Source organism: Macrosteles quadrilineatus, unplaced genomic scaffold, assembly GCF_028750875.1.
Source record: "Macrosteles quadrilineatus isolate MER2022 unplaced genomic scaffold, UCM_ALF_1.0 Scaffold_8__2_contigs__length_117827958, whole genome shotgun sequence".
NCBI classification, from domain to species: Eukaryota; Metazoa; Arthropoda; class Insecta; order Hemiptera; family Cicadellidae; genus Macrosteles; species Macrosteles quadrilineatus.
In genome coordinates this window covers 78167934-78181273 of record NW_026542601.1, presented here as the reverse complement: position 1 = coordinate 78181273, position 13340 = coordinate 78167934, and the positions used below count along the sequence as shown (strand labels likewise).

Below are 13340 nucleotides of genomic sequence, written 5' to 3'. Positions count from 1 at the left end.
AAGAATGACTCTTTAAAAGTTGAGGTTTCAAGGTACTGTCTAAAACACCAATTACAGGACTAACTGCTTTTGAGAGTCTAGATAAAAACTGTAGTCATCGATGACCATAAAGATGAATGTACAAATATAATAGTGAAGATAATTCTGTATAGTGATGAATGGACGTTTTACGTCATCTAATGCTTTATCCCGGGGTAAATCAATCAATCAATCAATCAATCAATCAATTAATTCATTTATTAAACGATAATGGATACATGCATATTATAAACTACGTGCAAAAACCATACAAGGTCTGCACTGACATGTTATGAAACATATGTTTAGTTAATCTATATATTTAATACGCGACATGAAACTTTGTGAACAATAAGGCTTTTTTGTTTTAAGATTTAACCCCACATATTATATACCAAAATGTTCGTCTAGGTGTGTAGATGTGCAAACAGGCTTTAGATTTTCGAAATATATCTTTTTAAGGGCATGGGCTGCCCTCAAAGTTCCTTCCATAAGGATAACATTATGATTGATTTGAATGTTATTATATTCTGAAACAGATGGCAATAAATTAGTTTAAAGAAAAACTAGTGTACCTGTTGCTCGAATTCGAGCAATTGCGAAGCATTACAGGCTTTATTTTAAAACGAATAACGGTCATAATTTCCGATCACTTTATAATAGTCGACTCAAAGATTGTGGAAATACTCACGATGTACAAAACAATTAGATATAATCAAAATTGTTTGTAAATATCTTATCTTTTTTTCAAAAGCTGATATTGTTTTTTAGAGTTTTCTACAAACGTTTCCCACTCATAGCCGCATTAGGTTCTCTATAATAATGATTATAAATTGAGAAAAAAAACATAATTTCTATTTCTTATACTTGGTTGTGTTCTATGACTTTCTTATGTTTCCATTATTTGCAAATCGGCTCTTTCAATGATCGCTCAATAAATGTAGCACAGTGTTAATTCAGTTTTATTTTTAGTAGGGTTATATCAAATTGTCCAAGATTTCTCGCTTTTTCCATTGTAATAATTACACCTACCCAAGTATCGTCTACAGATGCAATACGCCAAAGAATATCATCTACGTGCAACACGCCTATGTACAATATCCAAGAAGTGGTAAAAAAGGCAGAAACCAACCCATACAATAGACATTCTCCATAAGAAATAATTTTTAGAGTTACTGTGATATTAGGATTTTCCACTGATTTGGCAATAGCACATCATATTGCAAAACATGACACGATGCAGAAGAAAATCGATTTTTAAAATCAAAAAAACCATTGCAAATAATACATTACTTCATTTTGACAAATTTAGTAAATCACAATTTAAATATTAACAGCTGTTTCATTAAAAAGTAGTGTAAAATTATACATATGGTCATAATGTAAACAAATCTGCTGAGGGGACTTTAAAGGCCTCTGGGGCAGAGCCCCAAGGTAATTTACCTTGTTTCTCTTTTGATTGCTCATCTACAGACCAAGACCTTTCTTTAGAGACCCCTACCAAGTTTCTACGCCCAGCCGTTCTTTGAAATTAGCTGTGACAAAAACCCGTTTTTCCCCCATAAGAATAACATGGGATGGGAATTTAAAAGCCACTGGGGCAGAGCCCCAAGGGTATTTACCACATTTCTCTTTTGATGGCTCATCTACAGACCAAGCCCTTTCTTTAGACACCTCTACCAAGTTTCTACGCCAAGCAGTTCTCTCAAATTAGCTGTCACAAAGAAAAACAGTATCAAATTAATATATAGATATTCAATCATATGTTCGAAAGACAGATGTAAATATTTTTTGAAGGAATCACAAATTTTGTCTAAGATAAGATATTGGAAAATGTTTTGAAACTAAAGTTCAGAGTCAGCTCAACTCAACATACCCTCCGCCCGAATAAAAGTATAGCCCGATATTATACCGATAGCCCAAATAAAAGTAGATTATTTAGACAAAAACAAAACAAAAAACTAAACGAAACCAAAAAACGAAAGTTGATATCTACACTCAATTCTAATTACGTTATCCTATTTATTTTCATATAAGAACCTTCGGTAAAATTCCGGCATCATTTGTGTAATTAATTATGATTATTAAGATTGGCATAGTGCTGAATCACAAACAAACCAAATGGTTCCAAAATAGAATTACCTCAACAGTACCTGTTGATTTCGACGGGTTTAACCTTGTATTTTTTTATTTTTTTTTGTATTTTGTATAGGTATTGTATCTTAAACCGATGCTTGTTGTGAAATCTGGACATGCATAACTTCAATTTCAAAATTCAACCATGAAAATTGGTCGAGTAGAAGAGCCAAACGAACTGGGAAATGAAAAACTAAATTTAACTACCAATAGAGCAAATTTATTTTACGTATAATCCGGGTTTGGACTGTAGCTACATATATTCCAATGCTTGATGGGACATCTGTGCGTACATACCCTCAATTTGAGACCTCAATCTTGACAATCGGTCGGTTAGAAGAGCCAAACGAACTCAGCAATTTCTAAGTATTAGAGGTGTTATTTTAAAAAGAATAACGTTCATAACTTCTGATGACTTTAAAAGATTCGACCCAAAGATTATGGAAACATTCCAGATGTACATAACAGAATATATAAATTTACTCGCCTTTGGCTCGCTCCTAGCTGTTAGTCGTCATTAGTAGTTTAGAGTTAGGTTGTAACAAATCGGGTAACAAAGCAGTCATTGAAACAGTCTATATTGCGTTATATTAATACAACTTCACGAATATATTTGAGGAGGCTGGCAAGTTAATTTTCAGCTCCAACTTAAAGAATCCATTATACAACATTAATTTTAAAGTTGCGGTAAGAGAGTACGTTAGTAAAGTATGTTTACAACTGAGTATTTGGTCAAACGAAGTGATAGTATAATTGTAATTGTAATAGCGAAAATCGATATTGAAGTAATAATTATTTAACAATATATATTAGAGTAGATTGAAAAGTTAATAAGTTGATAATTGTAAAGTATTATATGAAATAAATAGATTATAGTAAATATTCATGTATATATTTATGAAAATAGATCAAGTAATGTTTGTTTCCCTGTCGGTTAGCCATAAACGTTATGGCATATCCAGTTCCGCCACGAGGAGGCCAGGAAACGTCGGAACCATATTTTCAATTGTTAACAAATGTAGAAGCTAGTAGACTTTTGTATAAGATAAGTAGATTGATAAGTGAATAAGTTGATAATAGTAAAGTATTATATGAAGTAAATAGATTATAGTAGATATTCATGTATATATTTATGAAAATAGATCAAGTAATGTTTGTTTCCCTGTCGGTTAGCCATAAACTTTATGGCATATCCAGTTCCGCTACGAGGAGGCCAGGAAACGTCGGAACCATATTTACAATTATTTACAAATGTACAAGTTAGTAAACTTTACTAACTACCTAATGAAATAAAAACAACAACTCAACTAACTAATAAAAATAAGAAAAACAATATATACAACAACGGGGACTTTTTAGGCCCCCTATCGTACTTTCAAACTAGAATACTAAACACACAAAAAACGACTTATTTCTAAAAAAAAATAACTAAAAGGAAAAAATATGTACAACAACAGGGACTTTTGGTAAGGCAGGCCCTTTATGTACAACTGCCGGTTTTGTCAAGTCACGACGGGGAGTTTTGATGAAGCAGATCCCCTAGCCTACTGCTGGTGTCAAGTCCGGTTTAGAGAAGGAGATCGTCATACACAATATTCTTTGCGTATGCGATTCCATCTCGGACACGTTCGGGATGGACGAGAACGACAATATGGTCGGGATGTCTGACCCTACTGAGCAAGACATACAGTTGCCCGTGCGTGAAGCAATCGGTCCGTAAATCAACACCGACTGAATCTATTGTCTGACCTTGGCTCTTGTGTCCGGTCATGCAATAGGCCAACATCAGTGGGAACTGACGTCGACGAACACGTAACGGCGAACCCTCGACAAACGCAAAAGTAAAGGTAATCCGGGGAATTCCGATAGGTTGCGTCTGTCCGGGAAGTCTCACTGTAATCAGACGGTTGGAGATGCCGATTACAATGACTTTAGTGCCGTTGACGAGTCCTTCAGCGATGTTGAGATTCCTCATAATGAGGCAAACAGAGCCGATCTTCAGCCGCAGAACATGATCTGGTACGCCCTTGCCAGTAGCCGTGTTCAGGAGTTGAACGTCGACATCCAGGCCATCGTCGTTCTCTCTGTCCACTGTGTCGGCGCTCCTCAGCTCGTACAGATGACCGTCAAGGGAGTTCAAGATGTGGTCGTTGATCTCCTTGACGTTCACTATCAGAGTGGAGAGGATTGCGCGTCGCGAACACAGATCAGAGTCGAGTAGGACGTTTGTGGGAAAGACGGAATCGACCAAATCAGTCAAAGACGTCACTTGTCTAATTCCGAGCAAAGGAATTAGACTTTGTTCGTTCCGTCCCTCCAAGAAAGTTGTCGAACTAACAGTACCGTTGCCTACCCCGAGAAGGAAATCTGAATAGGCCGTGGACCTACTAGTTCGGTGAGCTGTGGTCAGGGCAAAGATTTTGAAGTGTTGCCAGAGATGGGAGGCCCGAAGTGAAACGCAAACAATGTCAGATGGCGTTCGAGCGTTCACGACGACGGGTGCGATCTGGCGGAAGTCACCACAGCAGAGGAAGATTTTACCACCGAATAGCTCACTGGAACGCATGAGGTCTCGCAGGGATCTGTCGAGAACCTCGAAAACGAACCGATGTGCCATCGGTGCCTCATCAAAGACAATAAGCCTTGCGGCTCTGATGAGCTCTGCTCGCTGGGAGCCGTTGGTAATGTTCCAAAAGCCGGTGCCGTCACCGAAGTCGAGCGGCAACCGGAACATGCTGTGTGCTGTAGTACCACCAGGCATGTTACCCGCGGCGATCCCAGAGCTGGCGACTGCCAGTGCAACCTGACGACAACCTCTCACGTATGCGAGGATGACACGAATCAGAGTGGTCTTTCCGTAGCCACCCGGACCGTCGAGGAAAATGATTTTCGACGACGTTCCGCTGGCTGGGGCATTGAGAACGGAGGTAACGTACTCAAATACACGGTGTTGGTCTTCAGAGAGCTTTGGCACCCACTCCTCCACAAACGCTCTCTGTTGATTTTCGCCGTGTAAGAGCAGTTCTCTGCCCAACTCCGTCGTGTCATCGTGTACATCGGGGAGGCCGTGATCTGCGACGCAAGAGCCCTGCCGACGGAGACTACGATCAATCTCGATGAGACCTAGCTTGTAGGCCAGTTCAACATCGAGAGGGTTACGCTCAATGTGGTCCTCGCAGATGGAATCACGGAAGGCATCCCACAGTAGAGCGGCGGGAGCTCCCATGTTGCAGAGGATCACAAAGAAAGAACGAAGTCTAGGGCCAGTCATGAAGGTGGTGGCTTCGCGCAGCGCGTAGTGGTACTCCTGTTCGTCTTGCACCAAGCCCAGATGCCGCGCGACCCCTTGAAAAGTGCGACAGTTTGGTCCACCACGGGACAGGAGGTCGACATAACCACGGCAAGGAACAGACATGAGGAGGATACGAAGATAGAACTGTTCAGTCCTGCTCGGAGAGACCCAAAACAGTCTGCACACCTTCTCGCCACGCTGACGGGCAGTGATGAAATGAACGCCGTCGGGATGCTCGTACACCTCTGCAGTTTTCGGACGCTTTGCGTGAAGTACGTACGTTTCATAAAACCCCTGGTATGTCACGTCGTCAAAGAGTGAAATACGAGGCCGGTCAAAGTAGATAATGAGTTTGGAGCTGTTTCTAGCGGCTGCCTCTGCCAGTTGACCAGGTCTAAATAGAACGGACTGCTTGCCCTCCAGGTGGACGGGGAGACATTCAACTGTCGGTTCCGATTCAGAGACTGGGAAGCTTAACAACCGCCAGCATGCGTCACTGGCACCCACCATTCTCTTCGTCACGTAATGCTGTACCTCATCATCTTGCTTACTGAAGGGAGTAACTGTGACGTTCTGGAGGGATCCTCCCTTCATAAGGTATTTGAAGAGGTACTTAATTACGCGGCGAGTAGACGCCAGCTCCAAATTGATGTGGGCCTCATATTTCAAAATCAGTGCGGGGTTATACGGCACAACCCAACCGTCATGTACGGCAATGGTCTTATTACGTGATACAATTGTCCCCTGATTTGTGTAATCACGTCTGTACTGGACGAATCCCCTCTCGTCGACGTGGGTGGTTTCACAGCAGGGCTTGGGGAAGTATTTGGTGCAGTAACCCTTTGCAGAGTCCCAACAGAGGAAGTCAGTCCTATGGTCATTACCACATGGACCGTGGATCATGTGTTTGAGGACCAACTTCCTCAGTCGGCCTCCGGCCTCTTCTTCCGAGGGAATATCCGCGCGGATGATGGAGTCAATTTCGGACGCCTGAACTGGTCCGTCGCCGTCAATCTTGAATACAATGTGGGCGTGAGGAAGGCCCCTCATTTGCATCTCGATGACGTAGACGATATAGACAGACCGTCCGAACATTGATCCGCTGCGTAGGTCTCGGAGAAGTTCCAGAAGTTTAAGTCTGAAAACTCTGCAAGCAGTGCTAGGGTCACTGCGACTTCCTCCACGAGGGCAAGCTTTCTTGTTTTCCTCCCAAGTGGCGTTGTACGTGAACGTCAAAAAGAAAGTGGGGGAACCTAGTCGCGATACGATCGCCATGGCGTCCTCATATTTGACCTTCATGTACCTAGGCCCACCAGTAAAAGAACTTGGGAGATAAACCTTTCCTGCCTGCACCCCGCCCTCACCTTGGACGGTTTCATCACGAGCGATGTCGTTCAAGACCTGCTGTGCATTCCGAATCTCGTCAACCGGCCCCACCCGCAAGGCACTATCGGTGTTCTTCAGCTGCGTAAACTTAATATAACGCAGTTTCTCCTCCTCGTACCTCGCGAACATCTCAACCTGCCAAGCTTGCGAGAGACGGCCTAGGTGAGAGAAGCGAGGTTCTGAAAGTAGGAGGCACCGCGAGTACTTAAATTGAGTCAGCTTAGCACCCTTGTTGTCAAGACGACCAACGTGCCATCCCACAGTGCCTTGTGGGTAGAGTAGGGGATATTGGAAAGGTTCCATCAGGGGATGTAAAAGATCTATGAATGTAGGTCTGTCAGAACCAGATTTCCAAATTGTCAGTCTCCGGGGCTCAGTGTCGGTCTCATCATTGCTGAGCACGGCGTGCACTTCAACGCCTGTTTGCCGATCGCCGAGAACAGGGCCATGGGTAGACCTGCTTGTTATCTCGAAAGCCAAGTGAGCTGTAACAGAAGGCTCGTTACTCAATCGACGGTAATGCTCGATGTAAGGATTTTCCCTCGAGAGGAAATCAGCAATACCGTCGATGATCTCGGCATCAAGCGATCTACCCATCGCAATGTTACGGCGCTCTTCGCCGTCGTCTATGTACAGGCGGGACCGATTGACAAACTGAACGTTCCCAGAACGAGTTGTGAACTTTTGTCCTGGGGCGTCCAGATTGTAGACCTGGTGGTACATTCTTCCCTCGATCTTGAAAAAAGAAAGACCACTGGGATGTCGATACCCGCCTGACACTTCGAGTGCGCAGAAAGCAAACATGTCGTTGTACGCACGGGCTCTTTCAAGGAAGTGACGATTAGAATAAAAGTGCTCTAGTAGAGGAGGAAGTTGAAGGACATTGAAGGCTCCCTCACCGCAGCACCATTGCTTTCTACTCTTCTCTTCCTCGAAGAGCCGTGCCTGGCAATGACGACACCTATAAACGTCGTCCACCCAGAGACTGGTCTTTTTTAATCTATACGACTCAATTGTGTCCAGCAATTCTCCACTCCAAACAGACATTGGGCCGTTTTCCACTATGGACCGAGCAAGTGGACCAGACAGATGTTGAAGTTTAGACAGTATCGGATTTTTCAATCGATAAATCTGAACTCTTTCAGAAGCCGCTCCAGGGTGACGCTGAGAGAAAGTTTGCACATCGTGGCGATTTTTCTCAGGATGAGTCTCCCTGTACTTCTTCTTAGCTGCGTCCACTTGCTCTTCACGAGTGGAAGTTAGAGTTTTAGGACGGCCGCGCTTAATTAATTTTGGTCTCCCACGAATTTTGTCTTTGGGATTTTCTTGTTGATTGGGGCTGCCAGTGTCATTATTAACAAAACTAGGGTCAGCGCTTTGAATCAAAGGGGCGGCAGGAGCAGGCATGACAAACTTAATTTTTGTCAAACAATAATAAGACACGGTAAATCCAGAATTCGACAGAAGCAGTGCTGCCAGGGAATATAACGTGTCACAAACAAAGAGCCTAGCTTTGTTGTTTTCTGGAACGATGTCACGGCACCGGTTTTCGTTAACAGCGTGAGAGTCGAAAACGTAGTAGCGGCCATTTGAACGCCAAAAGGCGACTGCCGCTAATTGGCCGGTAAACAGAAAACCGCCGTCGAGAGAATCGGAGGACAAAATCCCCTCCAGTATACTTGATAATGCGTTAACAGCATCATCAAGTAGATCGACAGCCGAAGGGTACTGACCATTACACACATACGATATATCCTCAATGGATACATGCATGTTACCAATTTCAAAGTCCCGCACAAGTTCATCGGGAAACAGATATCTGCTAACAATCTGATACTCATGGCGTGATTTCATGTACAGACGATCACCGGCCATGAGAATCTCGTCTATTGATCGGGTACTGAAACCATCACCTAAAACATTCCAGGCTAGCGCGCAGGCCGCATTCGCCACGCACTGAGCGTTGTTGCTAACAGTAAATCTAGGATCTCCCTGGTTAAAAGATCCAGCGGCAACGCAAGTGAAAGCCATCTCGTATGGATACTAAATAGAGGAGCGAAAATATGATAAATACCACTCAACTCACATAGAAATGTACACCTGGAATTAAGCAAGTGTAGTCAATTCTAGTCGCAAAAGTAAGAGCGAGAACCAAATGTTAAAACTGCATAACAGATGGTAGTATGTGAAGAGGTAGCAAAATTAAGAGCGAGAACCAAATCTTAATACTTCATTACTGACTTTTGAATGGTGACTTAATGGAGTTTTTTTTATATATAAGTTTGATGAAGAGTAATTAAAAAAAAGAGTTTTGCTTAATGTTATTCTCCATAAGAATAACATGGGGCTCGTAAAATTGGTAAATTTTGACATTAAAATTAAGTTTTGGAGTGTCTAGGAGTAAAGTTAAGAAAAAACATTAAATGAGTAAAATATAAAGTAAAGTAAGAAAAATACAGAGCATTAATAATATCTGCAAAAAGAAATTATTTAAATTTGAAAAAATAGCGAAACCCGTAAAAAATGTGAATGAAATTTACAAAATTTTGAAAGTAGGTCGTTTTTTGAAGCTGAAGGAGTCCGATTTTTTGAAAACGCCAAAGAGGGTTTTGTATAAAATTTAATTCCTGTTCCTGGATATACTTTCAAATCTTTTCCATCTCTTACCGTTTTCGAGCTACATCCGGTTGAAAAAAAAGTGTTTTTGTCGTTTTCAGAGGTCCGCCATTTTGGATTTTTGGGGGGGTTAAAATTTTAAAATGGGACTTTTGCATATTCCACCGGTATTGTGAGACCTCTTACTACAATACTACGCAAATTTGAAGTCTCTAGCGCGTTTCTAAGTTGTTCAGATGAGCGTACCAAATTCAGTATTTTTCAATGTTATTTCCCATAAGAATAACATGGGGGGGGGAATTCGAAATTTCGGGGGGGTTAAATTTAGAAAATGCGACTTTTCGGATTTTTCCCGGGGGTTTGGGCACTAGACCTACAAAACGCCGAAAATTTCAAGTCTCTAGCTCATCTAGAAGTGGTCTAGAATTTGTATCCCTTAGTTACATATGCGGCTGTATAGTATTTAGATCCAGGCTCTCTCGCTCTTTTTCATTGTAATATTTACGCCAACCCGAATTCAAATAGTAAATTTTTCATTTCAACCAAGTCAGTAAATGTTTGTAGCAAACTGTAAAATAAGCAAACTTATTGACTGTTTAAGATTAACATATGTTCTTCTTCTCACTTTTAATTTCTGACAACAGCTGGAGTTGCATAATAATTTTTGTTTCCCATGTTAATCTTATGGAGAAATACGAAACTTTAAAGGGTCCTAGGGCCTCACTCACTGATTATTTCCCCAAAAAGAAAGTTTCCTGCACAACTTCACGTTACGCTCTTTCCAATGACACCAAAAACATGTAAATCGGTTCAGTAGTTTCGGAGGAGTAATTGTCACAAAAAACATGCTTGCGTATTAAATAAGTATAGATTAGAAACCCTGCTAAGAAACTTTACCTATAGGACACGACGGGAGAAATGTTTTATATTACAGTTTCTATTATACATGCCTAGGACAAGACGGAAAAGAAATATTGCCGGTCGGACACGGCGAGTCAACATACGGCAAGCAATGCAAAACGTAAGGAGCCCAGATGAAGAGCTGGAACAGTTAGTGGCAACGTGTACTTACAAAATTGCACTGACTAATACAAGAATTCAGCAGCATTCACTTGGCGAGATGGCATTAAAATGTCAGAAATGTGGTGCGCTACATTTTAAAGAAGAAAAAAGAGGACGATGCGAAGTATTTCATCCTGCTGCCATAAAGGAAAAGTGAATCTACCACCATACCGAGAAAGCCGTTATATCAAGAGCCTACCAAATGGAGCAAATCATTTAAGCAGAAACTACAGAGAATACTAGATCGTGCAACTCTGCACTCGCAATGGTCAGCACTCGAGCTAAAATTGAAGAACATAACGGTGGAGGGCCTTACTGTATAAGGTGCACAACACAATTTATCACTCAATTGGACCTTTCAACCGTCAGAAGGGGAGCATCCCACATATGCCCAAATTTGTATCTATGACGTCGAAACCGCTGTTCAAGAAAGAATGCTAAACAAAGCTAATGGCTCTTGCAGCACTGAACTCATGCACATTTTGACTCAACATTTGGTTGATAATAATCCATACGCGCAAGTTTTCAGCATGATGAGCTCCTTCCTGCAAAATACTCCTACTGAACTGCAAAAATAACTTAGAATGCATATACTGTAGTCACCCATCGAGCTCAAGACCAACGCCGATACAACGACGCAACTTCTAACGACGTTGCTATATTATCCTAATTTATTATTTGTGCGAATTCGCACGGGTTCACCTAGTATAAATTAAACCCGCTTTCATATTACTTCAGGCTAGAACTAGGGGTTGTGGCCTTATCACTAAGATCAAATATTACATTCTGATTTCCCGCACTCTACCACTAGAACAGATCACTCCACTAGGTAAATAAGGGTGAATATAATGAATTTTTCTGCTTTTCTAATGAAAACAAATTTCTAACAACATTAGTAGTTTCTGTACGGTTCAATTCAAATGACTGATAATCATCGTTGATTGTGTAGTTTATATTTTAGCTCAAACATTCTCTGAAGCAGTCCAAACTATCTGGTTATCTATGAAAGCTGAAAAAACATTCAGCAAACTTTGTCGTTGGCGAAGTTGTATCTGTTGTTCTTAAAAACTAGTTATACCTTATGAAAATACACTAATAATTGTATCTTTAATATTTTTAGGGGTACAAATAAATCATAGCATAATTTTTTCATACACGAATACAAGAAATGTAATTATACGAAAGTGGTCCTAGTGAAGAATGAAATAAACATTTTATTCTTTGTAGCATACCTGTTGAAACAAACATTATAAAGCGTTTGTTTTAAACTTCATTTTGGAATCTTTTTCGTTGATTTAAATTGAATGTTACAAATGATTATAGTAATTCAATATATGGTTACACTGTCCGTACTCAAACACAGAACAAAGTAGTTGTCCAGTAAAATTCTTTACCATACATTAGAACGGAAATTGACCGCATTTAATGAAGCAGGTGGCAAACAGCTGTTTTTCGGACTAAATTTATGAGTGGAAAGTCCAATGAAATAGGAGTTGTGTGGAGGAATAGCTATTAAGAGCACAAAGTCAATGACTGTTTGTGCTCGTATTACACATAAATTTTTTCCAACCACCTTAATTAACTTATCATAACACCGATTAACTTTCTAGTTGTATATTTAAAGTCCCTTAAGGTTTTTTTTTTGTTTTTTAAGGTTACGTAATTTCCTTACCGAATGTTAGTTTTATTATAGAAAAGTCAACAATTAAATCAATTGATGATATAGCAGATTTAGCAGGCCGGAATGGTCTTTACCACTCTAGAGCTATTATGCATACTGTTTACAGGTGTGGTAATGTGATTATTTCCATGCAGTTGTAGGAAAACAACATCGTAGAACCTCTTTGTATAGTCATTCTTTTTCCTGGAACTAATGAAAGCGTCAACAAGGGTTTTACTACTTTATTACCTTGTCCAAAGTCTACATGATAATCTGATATTTTCGTCATTAGTTATCAATTATGGAATAACCTAAGAGGAATAAACTAAGAGGTCGCACCTTTAAAGAAATAGCAATCAGCATATTTTTATAAAAAGCAGAATCACATAAAACAAAATAGAGATATTTTTAACTTCAATAATGGTAAAAACATACAAGCTACAATTTTTATTAACATCAAGGATAACACTAGACCTTTGGTAGCTTAAAACAAAGTATTTTGCAAGTGCTTTAGGAATTAATGAAGCAGTTTTCTGTTTAACAACATTTAACATGATTTTTATGAAAGTTATATTTGACACCAATTCCTTAAAAAAAAGGACAATTTACAATGTCAATATAAAATATAAGTAAGGCAAAGTGAAAACGTATATTTTAGTTAAAATGATTTGTTTTACACTACATGGTATATTTTAAAGTCAATGTAGCAAGGGAAGCTTAAAAGCCTTTAGCAATGCAAATTGGCCCTGCAAAACCTGCCAGAAAAGCAAAATCTTTTTGTTCTCTGTATTTTTGTTTTGTTAAATCTTTTAGACTTAAATGTTATATTAATTTTTGAAATTCTTTTGCGCATCCCAAATTACAAGTAATGTGAGACACTGTTTAATGACAAAACAATCTTAAATGTTGGTATCCCTGTTTTATTTTATTCATTGTCGATCAGCTGATATGCATTTGGTCAGTATTACAGAAACACTTGCAATTTTAATGCAAACGTAATATTTACCTGCTACTATAAGTCTGATTGTGTACATTTATTGAATATATTTCCTTTCAACTTCTTTGTCTTTCATTTGCAAACGTTTCATTTTTTGACTTTACAAAGCAGTTCTGCATTTAATTAAACATAGAGCAAGGTTCATGCTCCAACAAATCCAGTCCATTAGTCAC

General features: G+C 40.0%; 1 protein-coding gene across 1 annotated transcript; it reads right to left on the bottom strand.

Annotated features, from left to right (window-relative positions):
* Positions 1–3721: 3721 nt before the first annotated feature.
* Positions 3722–8863, bottom strand: LOC129000492 (uncharacterized). Its single transcript, XM_054427453.1, has one exon. The coding sequence runs from the start codon at positions 8861–8863 to the stop codon at positions 3722–3724; it is 5142 nt and encodes a 1713-aa protein (XP_054283428.1).
* Positions 8864–13340: the final 4477 nt, after the last annotated feature.

Bases quoted from the DNA above. Each gene is read 5' to 3' on its own strand.
- LOC129000492 (XM_054427453.1), bottom strand. From the start codon at position 8,863: ATGGCTTTCACTTGCGTTGCCGCTGGATCTTTTAACCAGGGAGATCCT.